At 40.2% G+C, this 18072-nt stretch overlaps 1 protein-coding gene and 1 long non-coding RNA gene across 4 annotated transcripts in view; one reads left to right on the top strand and one right to left on the bottom strand.

Annotated features, from left to right (window-relative positions):
- The first annotated feature begins 5842 nt into the window (after positions 1-5842).
- Positions 5843-18071, top strand: LOC146431220 (neuropeptide Y receptor type 6-like). Of its 3 annotated transcripts, XM_085073592.1 has the most exons (5): positions 5843-6114; positions 8972-9120; positions 9256-9333; positions 11267-11349; positions 12090-17303. In XM_085073592.1, the coding sequence occupies exon 5, from the start codon at positions 12105-12107 to the stop codon at positions 13227-13229; it is 1125 nt and encodes a 374-aa protein (XP_084929718.1). In that variant the 5' UTR covers positions 5843-6114; positions 8972-9120; positions 9256-9333; positions 11267-11349; positions 12090-12104; the 3' UTR covers positions 13230-17303. The 3 variants fall into 3 exon arrangements, with proteins under 3 accessions (XP_084929718.1, XP_084929719.1, XP_084929720.1); XM_085073593.1 differs by lacking the exon at positions 5843-6114 and having other exon boundaries at positions 8680-9127; positions 12090-18071; XM_085073594.1 differs by lacking the exons at positions 5843-6114; positions 9256-9333 and having other exon boundaries at positions 8680-9120; positions 12090-18071.
- LOC146431221 (uncharacterized) overlaps positions 5843-18072 on the bottom strand; it is a 44016-nt gene continuing 31786 nt past the window's right edge. The window contains exons 2-3 of the long non-coding RNA XR_014854909.1: positions 7862-7913; positions 5843-7497 (exon numbers count right to left, since the gene is read on the bottom strand). This is a non-coding gene — a long non-coding RNA (uncharacterized LOC146431221). The remainder of the gene's footprint in view (positions 7498-7861; positions 7914-18072) is intronic.

Below are 18072 nucleotides of genomic sequence, written 5' to 3' on the forward strand. Positions count from 1 at the left end.
CAGTGGGCGGGGTCAGCGCGCCGGGGGCGGTGCGCGCGGGAGCGTTTGAACCGCGGGACCGTTGGGAGCCCCGCGCGCCCCCGATGGCGGAACGGCCGCTCCGCGTGAGGGGCGCGGGGCCTCCCCTCAGAGCGGGCTGCTGGCCCGACCTCCCCTCTCCAGCACAGGGCACATGGCACAGCATCGCGTCCAGACGGGTCTGGGGTACCCCCAGTGAGGGAGACTCCACACCCTCTCTGGGCAGTCTGTCCCGGTGCTCGGTCACTGCACAGGGAAGAATCTCCTCCTCATGCTCAGGTGGACCTTGCTGTGATCCGTTTCTGCCCGTTGCCTCGTGTACTCGTGGTTGGCACCGTGAAGCGGAGCCTAGTCCGTGCCCCTGTGGATCCGGACACTCGCGGGCACTGCCCGGCCCGGCTGCACCTTCCCCGCTGTGCTCACACCTCACCTTCCCCAGCCCGCTCCTGACTCCCCGCCTCGGCGGTTTAACCCTCCGGTCTGCCCTGCTCCCGTCTGCTCCTGTCAGCGATGGATTCCCCTCATTTGTGTCCCGCTTCCCCTTGGTAACCCGCTCCCGATGCCAGATCTGTGCTCACACGGTTTAGATTGGATATCAGGAAAGAATTCTTCACGGAAAAGCCTGTCCAGCCCCGGCACAGGCTGCCCAGGGCAGCAGTGGGATCACAACTTTGGAGGGATTTAAAAGACAGGCAGATGTGGCACTTGGGGGTCACGGTTCAGAGGTGGCTTTAGCAGTGCTGAGGGAACAGTTGGCTTCGATGGTCTTGGGGGGCTTTTCCAACTTAAACGATTCTGTGACTCTCATTCACTCACTGTTCCTGCTACTGTTTCGTACCGTTTCCCAGTCCTCTTTCCAACCTTATCACAGTCTCCTCACCCTTAAATCTCTCCTTAGCTTTGAAAAGGAGGTATTTTCTCAGAGAAATAATTAGAGCTGCTCAAGAGCTTGCAGCACTGTGACATGACGAATAGTGAGATCATTTTCCTTTTTATTCTCTTACTTTTATAGCACATTAAACATTGCTGTCATGAAGGCTGCAGCACTGCTTTCAACTTGGTGAATTTTTCATTAGAAAAATAAGATTTTTTTGGTTTTCGGTCTTGCAGCCACTGGGGTTGATGCTAAAAATTATGCAGGAGCAAAGAATGGCTGCAGTTTTGCATTAGGCACTGTCAGGACGTGGTTCCACAGCTGTGTGAACTGATGCAGCGCTCCAGCCCTGCCATCCTGCCTTTTCCCAGGTGCCAGCCTTGATGCTTCTGCAAACATACAGCAATCCACTTAAGAGAACTGAGACAGCCATAAATAGTTTTATCGCGAAAAAATGACTTTGTTTTCTGCTGCCTCAGCTTTCTGAAACACTTTTTGCATGACCTGCTGATGCTGGCAGGAGGGAGAAAGCAGAACTGTGACATCCCCCTGATACAGATCAAATGCTCCTTTGGAGACGCAGACACAAGAGGAAGACTGTGCTGGATGGTTGGTTAACCACAGCCCCAGAGGAAATCCAGAAAGGCTGAACATGCTTTTTTTTTTTTCACAGACTATGGTTATCATTAACCAGTAGCATTAATACTTGTAGTACAGTAATCTGATTTTACCGAAATTGCATTTTTTTTATGCTATAGTCAAGTCTATAGTAAGAGTAACCGATTAAATCACAAGGAAAGTTGTCACATGTTTAGATCCATTTATCTCACTGCATGAACTGACACAATCATTTTATCCAGTTTTAGAAAAGAGAATATGTCCATAATGCCACTGAAATATTTGTGGTTTTAAAATAAACACACATATCCTACTCTATTAAATAAAAATCTTCTTCCCAGAGTCTGTCTGCAAGCTCCACATAATTACAGGAAATACAAAACTTTTTTGCCTACCAGTTATTTTAAGAACTGTATGTCCCTTCACAAGAAAAATTAATATGTGTCATGTAGAAAATCATCCATGAGAGTTTTATAGACTCGTAGTAATTTAGAGCAGAAAGGATGAAAAATTAAGAGGAGCTAATTATGGCCTCAACAGATAACAAAGAAAACAAAGCTTGTTTACAGCTGACTTTCTCTCCCTGAAAGCAAGAATGACAAGTAGGCCAAGGAACAGATCAAAGAAAAAGTCACAGCTTGCATGAGGAGGAGGAGATGAGAGTCTTTAAGATGTGAGTAAATCAGTAGGAAAAATCAGCCACTGACTCAATTCAAGTGTAGCCCAGATGTTTCCTCTTCATTTACACTTTTGACCAGTTGATTAATGAAAGGAAAACACCTTTAAGACAAACATACCATGTCTTCCAGGTGGAAATGTCTCCTCTGATAATACACAAAGGCCAAACTGCACTTGGCCTGGTGTCTTTCTGTCCTACACACCCGTCTTGTCCAGCCGCCAAAGTGACCTCATGTCATTCACAGATCAAAACCTCGCTCAGGGTTCAGTGCCCACCCTGGCAGGACTGAGAGCACTGCACACTTCCATGTACCCTGACACATCCCACCAGCCTCTGGGGGCGCAGAATTCCTAAACAGCTAAACATCACCTTCTCCTGCAGATCCCACAGATCTCCATTCCTCCCAGGCCATCCGAGCTGCCAACCGGAGCTCTCCAATTCCTGTCAGATTCACGCCTGGTGAGGCATTCTGTCACCCGATCTGTGCAGCGAGTCACTCGGTACACACATTCCTAGGCAGCAGGTGCCTTTCCACGCTCCTAAAATTTGCCTTTTCCCTCAAGCTACGTGAGGGAAAGCTACAGGTGCTGCCACAGTGCAAGTGCAAGACAAATTTCACTGTGTGTGAGATGTAAACCAGACAGCACTCCAGCAGCTACAGCAGCTTCCCCACAGAATTTTTAAACTACTTTGTGCTGTAAACTAGTAAATGCATAATGCCATCCTATGGATTTAAAAATTCTTAGGAAAGCAGCATGCAAAAGAAATTAATGCTTTTTGCTTTCTGACAAGGCAGTCGTAGCATGGCATTTTTTCAATTCTGATAGCAACCTATAAAATTTTTTAAAAAATCATTGTATAAGCTGTAGTTTCTAAATTTAGGTGCTTTTTCAGATCAAAGCTCCGCCTGTATCATTACCTAAAGGAAATGTACTTATCAAACAAGAAGCACTGGCCAAATAATGCCCTTTGTAAAATGTCTTCATGGGACATTTTAATTAGAGTGTTAGAAAGAAGGAAAGCCACATCGTTTTCATGTATTCAACTTTGTATTCAGAAGAAATCATACTGCCTAGAGTCCACAGGAGGGCATTACTGTTTAAGAGATTGCAAACCAGAGACATCTGAGCAGTCCCTTTCCAACACAACTTCCTGTCACCATACATTCTTAATAAAAGCTGACACAAAATAAATTATTAAGGAATTATTTATATCCGTTTTTGTCATTCAAGAAACATAACCTTGTCATGCTATTTAATGGGTTCAAATGGCCAAGATGGAAAAGGAATAATGAAGTTTTGAAAAAGAGCATGAAGTGCAATAGGAAAACATTATTAAGTCAAAAGTAGCTCATAAGTTATAAATATTTATCTAAACCCTCATATAAACAGAAATTCATATCCTTTTAACTAATTTTAACCTCTTTAATCTAATTATATCTGTGGCTTCCATAGTCAGCAAGCATTGATTCAATTTTTTAAAAATTTAAGTATAGTACTTGGATTTTTGAGAAGTTTTCCTTTTTTAGTATAGTGCAATGCTCTAGATTTAGTCTAATTTTACCCTTCAACAGACAGAAAGCATTTTAAAGCCTACAGGATTCCTTCATCCTGTAGATGATGGAATCCTTGATCCTTCAGATTGTTTGCTGAATTAGTTCTACTTTGACATTGAAGACTGCAATAACATCATCTTAGCTACACATAGATTTCACCTAGATTTTTCTAACTGTGCATAGGTGGAAATAGTTGGGAATACAAGGGATTCAACCATAATTTCCCACGTCACTCTGGGATACACACACAGGGAAGGATTTTTATTCTCAGCATTTCAATGACATATTATTAGACTTTTAGAAACCTCACTCCTACCCAAATCAGCACCTCAGGCAGAGAGTAATTGTGCGGTTCATATGGAAACATTTTGTGTAAAAATGCAGCAGCACCATGAGCATTCCCAACCTGGCACCTTGCTTTAGTTATGGGTGTGAAAACTTCTAAAAGATATACAGCTGTCCTTGAGAGAGCTCTTGTTCTTTTTGGCAAAAGTTTATCTTTTACTCTGTTCTGCCATTTGTACTTTAATCTGCATAAACATCAAACCTGTAATCTTTCTTTGGAGATTTTCATGAATTAGTACTGATCAGGAGAGGGTTTTTTGTTGAAAAGGATTAAATAACTCTGAGAGGCAGCTAGATAGCCTTTTGCCTCCCTAAAGTCTGAACACGACACTCCTCAGGATAAAAATCTCTACTCTTTGTAAATTCAGATGGGGAATAAAACACTACCCCTCTCTTGTATTTTCTTAATGCAAAATAAGATAACCTACAGATAAAAAGGTAACAGAATAATCCACAGGTACTATTTCCTCAGTAAGCAGTATCAAAGTTTATCTACTAAACAAAATCTCCCCCAAGCCGTTTTTAAGGGGAGTTTGCTGAAGAGAGAAATGCACCTTTGTGAAGGGTGAAGTGGAAAGTCATCAGAGAATTGAATTTGCATCCTTTTCTTTGGACTTAAGTTACCATTTTCCCATAAATCCTGCCCTCCCTCCTCTTCCCTCTGAAGTTCAATTTCTCTTTTCCTCTTTCATCTTTTCACTCTTCTTTAATAATTCATTATTTCCTTTCTTCTCTTCCTAAAATTTTATATAAAAGCTGACCATAATTCGAAATGATGGGATGAAAGTAAGGCAGCAAAATACAGCCTCAAAAGTCAAGATTCTTATGAAGGATCAAAGAATGTAGCAATACTGTGACAGATGTGAGAGGGGAGAATTTTCACTGTATCTTAGTCTGGGACAGACCAGGATCATAAGTTCTGACAAAGGAGGACCTGGAGCCAGCAACAATCTTGGCCACGCTCTGATCTTTTTCACCTGCAAATTTTTCATTATATACTTTCCAATTAAATTAAAATCGACTTGCTTTTATTTTTTCCCCTTAGCTATTCCTAGACTCCATCTATTTCTCTTTCCACAGAACCTCTGTGGGGTGGGTTTGTGGTGCTTTTGCATGACTGACATGTGGCTTTGTTTGAACACAGCAGGAAGAGTTGTGCTGTGAAGCTCAGTAAGTACCTGCCTGAAATTAGCTGTAAGACATCCACGCTATTCAAGAAATTTTAAAATGAGGTGGTGTGAAGTGAGAATTTCTAGGCAGAAAATAGCAATCTGGAGTTCATATTTTTAATTCAGAAAATCAAAACTCCTATTACAGTATGAAACATGCTGGAAACTTGAAACAGACTGAGATTAACGGGAAAAACCTTTTGATTATTTAAGTATCTCTTAATTAACATTTAGGACACTGAAGGATGTCATGCCATGAGAACAGCAGGTTTTGGTGCTCACAGTGTTGTTATAAAAAGAATGGGAAAAAACAAACCAGAGACACAAATTGTCATATTCCCCCAAAATTTGTGAGCTATTGAAATAATTCATTTTTTGGCAGAGATGACTTTTGGTAAAAGTGAGTTGGAGAAGTTCTAGAAAGCTACAAAGAATTGAATCAGGGTTTGGAAAGTCAAATCTATTATAAAATATGAATTTATGCAGTCACACTCCTATTACAATTACTCACATATCTTCTCTCTTTTTCAGTGAGAAAAGTAACTTGGTTGACCCAAAAAATTAAGATGCTAACCTTCCAGCCAGGGAGTACATTCATCTCCATCTTAGTTCTATGCCAACTGAATAAGGTCCAGAAATTAACCAACAGTTCATGGCATGACATAATTTTAAAAATTAATATGTTGTTATTATAAGTAACTCATTTACAGTTAAATCAGATTTTAAAACAGTTGACTTTTCATTCTAGGCATGAGCTAATTGAGAATCAAAATTGAGATCAGAATGAGGCATCAAGGATATTACAAAGCTGTCCTCTAGAGCTATGCAGTATAATGGAGTGAACCCTTAACACCAGGTAGTGAGCACAAATTATTTTTGTGGTAATTATTTCTAATTAGGAAAAAAATTTGGAGTCATGGAGCAGTGCTCCAGCTTACACATCTACATCCATGGAAAAAAATTCACAGTGCTTGCACAAAAAATGCACAGTACTTGCCTGTTGCTAGTTTGGTCACATTATAAGCTATTTACTGAAAATCCCTTACCAGGGTGTTGATCTCTCCACAGAACAGCAAAATGTGAGGGGAGTGTGTTTTTCCTCCATCATAGCATATTATCTTATTTTCATGGCATTAACCAGTACATCCAACACTAATATATGAGATTTCCAATTATTCTTGTTTCTTTTTCTGTGCCTCTTTGAAGTGCTATAAAGAATAGTACTTATTAGGAAGCTATAATCCAGGAGAGAGACTTGGGAATGCTGGTTGACAAGAAGCTCAACAAGAGCCAACAATGTGTGTTTGCAGCCTAGAAACACAACTTTGTCCTGGGCTGCATCAAGAGCAGTGTGACCAGCAGGGTGATGGAGGTGGTTCCTCCAGTGTGAGGGTAGAGAGTCACTGGAAAAAATCCCCCAGAGAATCTGGGAATTCCCCATTCCTGGAAGTGTCCAAGGCCAGCTTGGATGGAGCTTGGAACAGCCTGATCTAGTGGAAGGTGTCCCTGCCCACTGGAACTGGATGGTCTTTAAGGTCCCTTCCAAGCTAAACCAGTCTGTGATTCCATGACCTTTCAGAGATGTCACAGATCTCTGAACCAAGTCTTGGCTAATCTGCTATTAAAGAATTCCTTCACCTGGGAAGCTGAGAAATCATACCTGTATATGTCTACTAAACTTTCTTTCTGAAGAAAGGGGCTGCAACAGGCAGGAACAAGGACTGCTGAATAGTTACATGGGAGAATCAACTAAGCAAAAGCAAAAGCTTAGAGTGAAAAACCATCAGCAATGATTCCTGCTAGCCAAGGAATCATGTAAATGCCAAAGCAAAAGGTGAACTCAAAGGACTTACTTGTTAGAGAATTTTTCACCAACAGGTTGTTGCCAATGCAACATAAGTTATGACAAACTTATCTTTTAAAAGCCTGCCTATTATGGCACTTCACCCCTCACTTAATACTGAGCAATTTAGAAATAACAAGATCATTGATAAAAAGTAAATAGAGTTCTGCTATCTATTAACCTTTTTTGCAAACAGACACTCCAGCATCTGGCTGAGCACAATATACTATGATCCCTCCTACAGAGCCATGGGTCTCACTTAGCATACATACCTTTGACATCAGAATTAAACACACTGAGAGCAGCTCCACCCACAAGCCTCTGATGCTGGATGTGATCTAATTCACAACAGGTTACAGCATAATTAAATCCACATGAGGCAGCAGGTTGATATGACTGTAAAACCAATGGATCATATGTTCAACACTCCAGTTTTTCCACAAATGAAGGACTGCCTACATTATATTAGAAACAGAGGCGTATGTTAATAAGCAACATAACCTTTGAAATTTGTAAATAGAATCAGAGCATCTTTTAATTTTGTTGACTTATTCCCTTCATAAACAGATAATGCATTTTTATGTCTTGTTCTGATGCTTATCTATCACATTGCATGTTCAGGTCCTGATTAACTTCCTGGGGTTACAGTACAACCAGAAGCAGAATTTCTAAAGTGCTTTGGCAAAGCTTTGTTTTTATAGTAATTTTGACATCATCAAACCCAGCAAGTTTTAGAAATGCTTTAGAAAAATATACTCACATTGCTTGATTATAGCATTTTTGGTTAAAATTTCAGAATTTCCAGACCACACCTGGAATAAAAAGCAATGGGTTAAACTAAAGAGAAGTTTTAAGGGGAGGTGTTAAGGCAGCCTTCCTCTCAGTAAATAAAGCACTTGAATACCTAATCTAGGATTACCACAGATGGTGAAGAAACAGTCTGGACAAACACACCATGACTAGACACAAACACATGAGAAGCAGGAGGTTCATCTGGCTGATCACAGAGGCTCCCTCCACCCTACACCTATTTAATACAAATAATACAACATGACAACCAACAATATTTTTAGATAATTAGTTCTAAATTGCACTTCAGTACAGCATCATTATTGCTCATCCCAAAAATCTTACTGCTTTTTAAAAATCATTCTCTCAAAAAACCCCCCAGATTGAGATACTGGAAGGTAAGTGGACCCAGGTACAAATTAGAGTTTATAGAGCAACTAGACTTCAGGTCCTAAGAAAAGCAGTTCCTTTCCCACTCCATAAATGTTTATTCTAAATATTTAGGGAAGAAGATGGATGCTCATTTTTATAAACAAGTGACTACAAAATGTATGGACTTTTACTGAAAAAACACTAATAAAAATAAAGTCCCTTTTCACTGTGTGCTAGTGCAGTGTGCCATGCTTTGCTTTTCAGGAATATTTTTTTTATCTGTGGAATATAAGCTAAAATATCAATTTATAATGAAAATCTGATTATCTTAATTGCAATAAAGCAAATTATACACTTAATAAGATGTGCATGCTCTTTCCAAGCAGCTTATTGTATTGCAATATCAGTTAAGAAAGCAATATGCCATCTGCAGATGTTTATGTATGAAATCCTGCAGAGGGAAAACATTTGAACTACGGAACAGATTAAATAATTGAAAATGAAATTGCATGATAAGGTGTTTGACAGGGTGGAGGGAAGCAGCACAGTGGAGGAAAATGCATCCCCATGACTACTGGTCCTTCCTCCTCCCTGCTCACTGCGGTTTGCCTCTTCTTGGATTCCAGAGCTTGTTTTATTCCTCAGCAGCCTTCTTACAGCCTGGCAGATACAGAACTGCTGGAAATTGTGGATCTGTGGTTTGTTTCAGACAGAGAAGAAAGGAGAGTTTAAGTATTGCATTAGGAGAGATGGCTTTGCTTTGGATTCTTTCATACAGAAAGAAGACGTGTTTGCTGGCTCTGAGAGAAAAGGAAAATTGTTAAAGGCAGTGTGGATATGACTTGAATTTTTCATCAGGTAAGAAGTCAGAAAATCCCTAAAACTGTGACAAAAGTTACTGAAATACCTTTTACAGCATTATTTTATTCTCTACAAACTATATTTAAAATTGAATGTAAATTTCTCTCCACATTTTATCTGTGCAATTCTTAGGAACTTAATAAACAGTGTTTGCAATTGAAACATTTACTGGTCACCTTGAAAGGATGGGACTATTCATCTCTAGCATAGGTAAGAAAATACTTAGGAAAGAAAGCCTTTCTAAAACTAATTTGATTTTAGACCTTTCTTTTGCTTATGAACGTTTCAGAAATGTTTCTACAGACAGAGGAATGAAACAACTTGGCTAAGGGGTTTATAATAACTTACAGTGTTAAACTCTTACTATGGTAGAGAATCTTTTCCAGAATGCATGGATTAGGGGTTGAAGTAATAAGTTCTTTTTACTAAACACTTCGATTCTGATATCAGCTGTAGTTGTGGTTCAAGCATGCTGATTCCAGTAACATTTATTTATTAGATTAAAAAATGCCAGTATGTTTTACAATACAGTTCAACAAGCTGCAGTAAATACTAGAGTAACTTATTTTTTTAATGCTATGAATACTCCAGATGTTTACCAGGACAGGTGTAATGTTTTATTGCCAAGGAAATGTTTAAATTGCCTTGCAGAATGGTGTGTACTAAAGACTGCACTCTTTAATTCCCAGCACAAACCAAAGAGTGAAAAGAAATTACACATTTTCCTGAGCAAAGGACAGTGTAGATTGAGAGTGTACCTAATACTGATGCAGCAACTGAACTGATTAGGTCAATACAGGGACTTTTCCCAAACAGAAATTGCCAAAGAAGCTCTACCACCTACCCTGAATTCTTGGGAGAAGACATTCAGACCTTGCTATCAAACTGTGTTGTGCATCCATGGATAAATAAGCAAGCTTAGCAAATAGTGCATAAAATATTACAAACTTGGCTCAGTCTCACAGTGTTTTGAGCCCCCCACAGCTCCTCCTGCTCACATGAAAAGCAGGGAACAGCAGAGTTTGTCTTTGAAGGTATCAGATGTGTGCCAGCCAGGTGACCACCACTGGCACTGCAAAGAGAAAGATCACCCTTGGGGCAAAGCAGCCAGACTTCAGATCCTGACACTTTTGAAGTGGCAGTAAATCACATGGGGGCAACAATTGCCACTGTTGGTGGTAAATTTACCATTTACTGCCTCTTGTCCTTCCAGCACATGCATCCTTCATGTGACAAATCCAGCCAGGCAATTAGTGCTGCTCCAGGGAGAGGTGGGCTGCAGTGCATTCCAGGAAATAGGTGGCCTGAAGGTGCTGTAGCCCAGCCACACCATCAGGTCCTGCAGGGTGTGACTGTGTTAGTCACCATCCCTGTCCTTACTCCTGGGCTCAGTAGCAGAAGGGTTTTGGAGGCTGGTGGGTACACAGAGGAGTACACAGCTCTTGTCTTGCCTCTTGCCCTGCTGGAGTGGGGACACCTGCAAGGGACTGTGAAATCTGTCTGAGCCACCAGACTTCCATAGCTTTCACAGCAGGATTGTGGAGTTTTCTATGCCATTCCTGCAGTATAGCTGTAACCAAGCCAGGTACATTATTTAGGGTGATTACAGGGCTTAATGTTAACCCTGACCACAAATTAAATCATCTTTGGGACATCAGGACCACACAGAGTCACAGAAATCTACAGCCACTTCCCACTCCATGAGTATGCTGATTGAAAAGGATATTTTAATCAGAATGAGAGTGGTAATAGATGCTCCAAAGGAGAGCATGGTGGTGTTTTTCAGAGTTTCTTTAGAATCCTAATTTGAAGCACCCAAACTTACGTCAAACAGAAGTATCAGGATAAAGTTGTCCAGGATATAACTCTGGCTGAAATATTCTTCGAGTGTTGGTGGGAAAACAACTGCAGAATCATAATTCCATTTTAACCCTGGATGTAGTGTTTAATTTTGTACAAGCAACCAAACACTTTTTTACTCCTTAGTGATTAAATAATGGCAATAATTTCTATGAAAAAGCTGACAAATCTTCTACATATAAGCAGACTGTTTTTAGTAATAATAAAACATCCACCTATCCCTTCTTCTTTTTGTGTGTCCTCTCTAACTTCCCACTGGTTCTTCATTCTCCTTTCCCCACAGGCTCTCAATACCATTTCTAGGGGTGAAGAATGATCTCCTTCCAGCCAGTTTTCCAATAAGGAAATTATTCCAAGGGAATTAAGGTGAGTTAAAGTTGAGTTTTTTAAGATATATGTCTAGAGCATATATCCATTACTCATTTTTAAATGTTAAAAGTAACCCTTTTCATACTTCCCTTTTCCTTTCCCAAGCTGGAAATAACCTTTTTTCTGACCAGAAAGCTGGTGAGCTTTTAAATTAACTTTTGCACTCAGTGATAAATTCAAACTCCTCAAGATACTCTGTTGAACCTAACTCTTCCCATTAAATTTGGTTTTAAAACACTTTATTAGCACAGAACTGTGCTAATACCAGATCTTTTTGCTTCACTCCTGTTTAAGTTAGAGCTGAAAAAAGAATAATTGTCTATATAACTGCAATGTGAGCTTTGTTTGGTTTACGTTTTTCTCAGGTTAGATTTAGGAAAAAAGACATACTATTTTCAATGCATCAGCAGAACAAGAGACTCCCTTTAAGATATCATTCAGAGAGTTTTTGAATACCATTTGAGCTCAAGCACACAGTTTTTTTAATTCAGGAGGATTTAGTGTATTAACTCACATTGCTTTGTAGTTCTAAAGAAAATATAAGTGTGATATCTAAGCTGGCAAAGTGATGGCAGGACCCAGTTCTTCTTTTCTGGTAATACAAAGGCAACAGATTATCCTCATTGGAATCCATTAAACCTGGCTAAATCTTTAGCAGAGACAGATCTTAAAATATTTTATTCTGCTTTGAAAGTCTCCATGCAAAGTATATTCTAAATACAAGGTTTTGTCCCTAGGTTGGAAGATGCTTCATGATGGATAAAGCCATTCAGCATCCCAGTGAGATCCTGTCTAACCAAACGATCTCTAACATTAGCCTTTCTCAGTTCTTGAACTTTGATACATGCCAACTTTCCTTCCTTGCAGAATTCTTGCTTATTACAGCTTACACGTTGGTTACTCTAGTGGGGCTTACTGGAAATCTTTGCTTAATCATTATAATAAAGAGACAGAAAGAAGCTCAAAATGTTACCAACATTTTGATTGCCAACCTCTCTTTATCAGATGTCTTGATCTGTATCATGTGCATTCCTGTCACAGTTGCATATACCTTAATGGACCACTGGATATTTGGGGAAGCAATGTGTAAAATAGGCTCTTTCATACAGAGTTTATCTGTCACAGTCTCCATTTTCTCACTTGTACTCATTGCTATTGAGAGATATCAGCTAATTGTGAACCCACGTGGCTGGAAGCCTAATATTTCCCATGCTTATTGGGGAATTCTTTTCATCTGGGGGCTTTCCCTCATCATATCCACTCCTTTTTTAGTATTCCACAAAATAACAGATGAACCCTTCAAACATCTGTCTTTCCATAGCGATTTCTACAAGAACAAGGTTGCTTGCATCGAAGCATGGCCATCTCTCACAGAGAGACTGATTTTCACCACCAGCCTGCTGGTTTTCCAGTACTGCTTCCCACTGGGGTTTATTTTTATCTGCTATCTCAGGATATTTGTGTGTCTTCGAAGGAGACGTGGTAAAATAGACAGGATGAGAGAGAACGAGAGCAGGCTGAGTGAAAACAAAAGGATTAATGTGATGCTGGTATCAATTGTTGTGACCTTTGCAGCTTGCTGGTTGCCCCTCAATATATTCAATGTGGTTTTTGACTGGAACTACGAGGCGCTAATGAGCTGCAATCACAACCTGACATTTACAATCTGCCACCTCGTGGCCATGATCTCAACATGTATCAATCCCATCTTCTATGGGTTTCTGAACAGGAACTTTCAGAAGGATTTGGTAGTTTTAGCTCACCACTGCAGATGCTCAGCATCACAAGAGGAATATGAAAATATTGCTCTTTCAAACCTGCAAACTGATGCATCTAAGGGATCTCTGAAGTTAAATAACCCCCATGTGGTTATATAAAGTAATGCAACAGCAGTTTCCAGAATTTTGTATTTTGTTGCACATGCCCTCTTTCTGTTAGTCTTGGACAAGTTACCACCAAGTTCACAGGAAGTCTTTGCCATTTAGTTCAGCAAAACTTGGATTATGCTCCCATGGGCATACTCTTAACAGGTACTTTATGATAGTATTAATGCCAATGAACCACTTCCAAGAGTCCTAAAGATCAATATTAATGAATTATAAACAGTACTAACATCTTACATTTTTAATCCACAGTTTCCAAGGCACTGGCCTGCTACCTTAGCTTCAATAAAAATGTGTCTATTCAAGCCACTGGGGATGTCCTTCCTAAACACCTGGCTTCCCCCAGGTAAACCCTGAACACTGTGGTATTCCTAACTTCAGCAGCATTTCACACACTGTTTTCTGGCAGTTTTATTTTCCAGCCCTACATCAATAGCCTCCCTGGTTAATCTGCAGTTTACAGGATGTTCACACTGTAAGGAAGGCCCTTGAAGTTATCAAGACTTCACCACCACCTTCCTTTCATTCTCCTCATACAGTTGGCTTTGGTTTAGTACCATTTCAATCCAGAAATTGTATTTTAACAAGGGAAAAGGCCAGAGTTGGAATTTTGTTTTTTTCATGAACACTAAAACAGGACCCATTTGATGTACTGTAAGTTCCACTCAGAATGATGAAATTTTTCAAGATGAAATACATATTTAGCATTTCTCCTAAAAGTATTGCATTCTCCAAACCACCAGTAAAGATCATTGCTTTCTCTCTTACCATCATCACTGGTCCCTACAACAGACCTTTTAGAATCTCCATTATCAAAAAAACCACTCTATGAATTCAGACTAAATTTGTTTTAGCTACTGCCTCAGTTTCTCTTCGAGTAGAAAATTAGGTTTGCATTTTAATTTCAGCAATATCTTTTCCCACATTTCTGCACTAGCAAGAGGGCACATTTGAGCAGGTGTGGTCATTTCTGTCCACAGAAACACAGTTTTTGTGTTTGAAAATAGTTTCTTCTATGGCACAGTACAAAGAAGCCTAAAGGTATAATACTGAGCACAACTTTTCTTAAACTAAAACATTTTAAAAACCACTTTCCAGTGCGGCCATAAAAAAATAGCCAAATTTATTCTTCATCCATAATATAGTGACAACATAAATAATCAGTAAACATTGAGCTGTTTAAATACAGCACTTGAAATGCTTTAGTCCAACAACTCACTTTGCTTCCTCTTGTTCAAATTAATTTATTACTTGTACTGCTAAAGCCCCTTCCTTTTTTTCTTCTGGGATTCAAAAACCACAGTTTAAACACTCATACATAAGATTCCTTGTAAAGTATTCTCTAACTTCAGCAATTTATCAATGCCTCACTTAGGCAAAAAGAATTAAAATTCAAATTACAATGAGCTCCTTGCTGATTCAGCTGTGGTGAAACTCACCTTAAGGCTATAAAGTTCTCTGAGAGAGAGAGATGGCTGCTTTCCATAGCCATCCAGTTCCTAAAGGACTCCCTGAGATCACAGTTCCCTTGTTACAGGATTAGTTCAGACTGTCTGCACCACTCTGCTCATCAGAGGAGCTCTGTCAGAAGAGCCTCACCAGCTCAGGGTTGTTAAGACCCCCCTGAATCACACTGTGATAAAAGACCTCAGCTGAAATCTCCTCGTGTCTGAGCCCATAGAAGTCATTAGGGCAGCCCCATGACAAGAGCAAGAATGGCAGAATTAGTGGCATGGTAATCAAGTGTCTGAGTAAATGGTATGGATCAGCTTTGGCATAATTTAGGGGGTTTTTCTAATTAAATCAAATATGCCTTTGGAATAGATGCACAAACCTGAACTTAAACACAAGCTTTGTGCCTCATAGAAAAGAAACCAGGAGACAGAGAAATACCTAATAAAAGCCAATGATTAGACTGTTGACAGTATCTCAGTATTAACCATTTCCATGAACTCCAGCCCTGGGTCACTGGGCTGCCTTTATTGCTGATGCACATCATCTGTTTGTTCAGCACAACAGGCATTTAATCAAGTTAAAAGCAGTAACTTGCAGTCCCTGACACTGGGGCCATGCATGGTCAGAGGGGCTGGCTGTGCTTTGGTGAAGAGGAGGGGATGAAGCTCTTTCTCTCCTCACTGAGACTCCTGGGTGACAAAGTGATTCACTGTCTTTGTTGCACCTGGCTTAGCTGAGAGCAAGCCTGATCCAGGAACTTCACTTTTCCTGGGGATTCTAGTACCTGTACAGAAAGTCATCTACTGTCAGATCAGAACAGATAATTTCAACAAATGCTGGTGTCACACCTGCTAAAGGCTGGGCTATCAGCTGGATTTCCCTGGCTTTGGAACACAAATCTCTATCACTATCCTCCTCATATTAAAGTACACTGTTTACAGCTTCAGGGCCCATGCTTAAAACTTTTTACAAGCATGTGACTTCCACAATTTACTCTAATTTATCAATACTAGCACAACAGTTCAGATTACTCTCATTGGCAAATGTCTCAGACAGTATTTAATGTTTGAATCAGGCCCAGCTGAGATTGCCATGTGTGAACTTGGCTTGAGTGGTTCCCATAGCAGTATTCCCACCCATATGCAAGCCCAAGTGTGCTCACTTTTACAGCAGAGATGGTTCTAGTGTCATATCCCAAGTGGTTTAAAAATAGTCATGAAATGAATTCTGGTTCATAGTACGGGATGCTGATGGATAGTCTCTTTACTGTCTCTCCCTAGAAATGCTTGGGCAGTATGCATTAGACAGGAAAAAAAAAAAGAAGATTGCCATCGCTTTTTTTAACACCAATTGCCTACTCCTGACATCCTGATCAGAGTTAAACACTCAAATTTCCTTCCAGTCTGAATCTTGGCATAAGAGGGCTCTTCATGAGCAGGTGGGAGCTCTCTGAGCAATAACACTGCTTCAGAATCAAAAGTGAACAATAATACTTCTGCCTTGATTTCTCCTTCTCGTTTCTTCCTCACACTTCCATTTGACTCAAGTGCTGATGGATGCTCCATCTCTGTTCTGAGCATTCAGTTATCAAGCATCTCTCCTTGATGCTGCACTTGTAACAATCACTGTTAAGGGAACGGAGGAGTCTCACTGTCTGGAAGATTTCACCCTCAGCGCTGCAAGTTCTCTCACTACATCCACTGCTTCCTGTGCATCCTGGTACTGAGCCTCCAAGCAAGTCAGTGGAGTCGATTGACTGTGACAGGAATAGGAGCAAAGAGTAGTTGCTGTTTTTAAAGCAAAAGTGTTATGGACTCCAACGTGGTGTGTGGCAGTGACAAATGTAACTGCAACATGTAATACTTAAAGATTGCTCAAGTTAAACTGGCAAATATTGCCCTGTCTTGGGTAATGCTGATGACTTTATTTTCCCTTGTTTTATTGGTGTAGCAAATAGACAAAATGCTAACAGCCTTTCTCACCAGAAAATTGTTACCTGGTGCAACCACCTCAAGGACTGTGAGCTTCCTCAGGGGAGCAGCAGCATGGAATTAACTATGGAAATCTAGAGGGGGAGTCTGAACTCCCAAATGCTATTCCAGTGTACAGTGTCTGAGTTCTTAAAAAATAAAAAACTGTGTCAGATCTTTGTTTGGGTGGTTTGGTCATGCCAAATATACCAGACCAGACCAGTATACTTGTAAACATTCATGTAAATGAAACATATCTTTACATGTCTGTGTATTTTATGGTTGACTGATTTAACTTTAAGCACATATAACTAGGGTTAGATACCTGGGAACTGACATCCACCTTGGAAATGATTCTGCTGAGCAAAGAGCTCGATTGATTATTGACTGTAATCCTGTCTGTGGACAAAGGCAGTGCCAGTGCTGTGTGTGATTTAAAGACTTTGATTTCTCCCACTGACTGACAAATAAATATTACCCTGTGTAAAACCACCCCCCTGCCCAGCTGGTAAATTGTACTGTCTGAAACCTGGATAGAAAACTTCTCATTCAAATGGGGCATGGGAACACCAACAATCACCAAAAGGTCTGCAGAATGATCCAAAGGTGCAAGAAAGATCCAAAGCCTGCTGGAGGTCAAAGGGATGGCCATGGAGCAAACAGAGCACAGCTCAAGGGCACAAAGGCACTCGGGGAGGGACCTGAGCAGACTTCAGATGTGTGAGGGAGCTGCTGACCCAGTGGAGGCAAACAAGAAGGAGGAGAGGACACAAAGACTGCTCTGAGGAGAAGGGGTGACTGCAGAGATCTCCTGACAAACCCAGAGGGGTGCAAATTATACTGCAGAAATAACTGTGTGCCAAGGTGACCCTCTAAAGCATCAGGATTAGCTAAGAGAAGAGAGAGAGAGGGAAAAAAGACACAAAGAAAAATTGAAAAGCAACAGGGTATGTGAGAAACAAGGAAAAATTAAATAATTGGAATAGCCATCTTAATAAAAGGAGACAGAAAGAAAAATTTTAAAAGCTAAGGGGCACAAGGCAGAGGAGGGAAAATAATGAAAACAGGGACAGAAAAAGAGATAAAAGTAGACATAGAAAAGCAATTCAAAAATGAGAGGAGAGCAAATCTAGCAAAGCTTTGAGAAACCTCACAATGAAGGGTCAGACAGGCTGCAGAACTTAGGGGAACATCATAGACTCCATAAACAACATTGTCCTTTCAATTCTATGCTAATAAGACACTTAGAAATATTCCACAATGGCAACTGTAGAATTATCTTGTCTGCTATCACTCACTTTTTAACAAGGTTCCTTTGGTTTCCATGCAAATGCACTGACTGATGCCTTTTATTTAATTTCATTTCCATTTCATTTCATTTCATAGATTTCTCCATTAGTCACAGGCTATTT

This window comes from Lichenostomus cassidix, chromosome 13 (genome assembly GCF_008360975.1).
Source record: "Lichenostomus cassidix isolate B80296 chromosome 13, HeHo_3.0, whole genome shotgun sequence".
Taxonomy (NCBI): Eukaryota; Metazoa; Chordata; class Aves; order Passeriformes; family Meliphagidae; genus Lichenostomus; species Lichenostomus cassidix.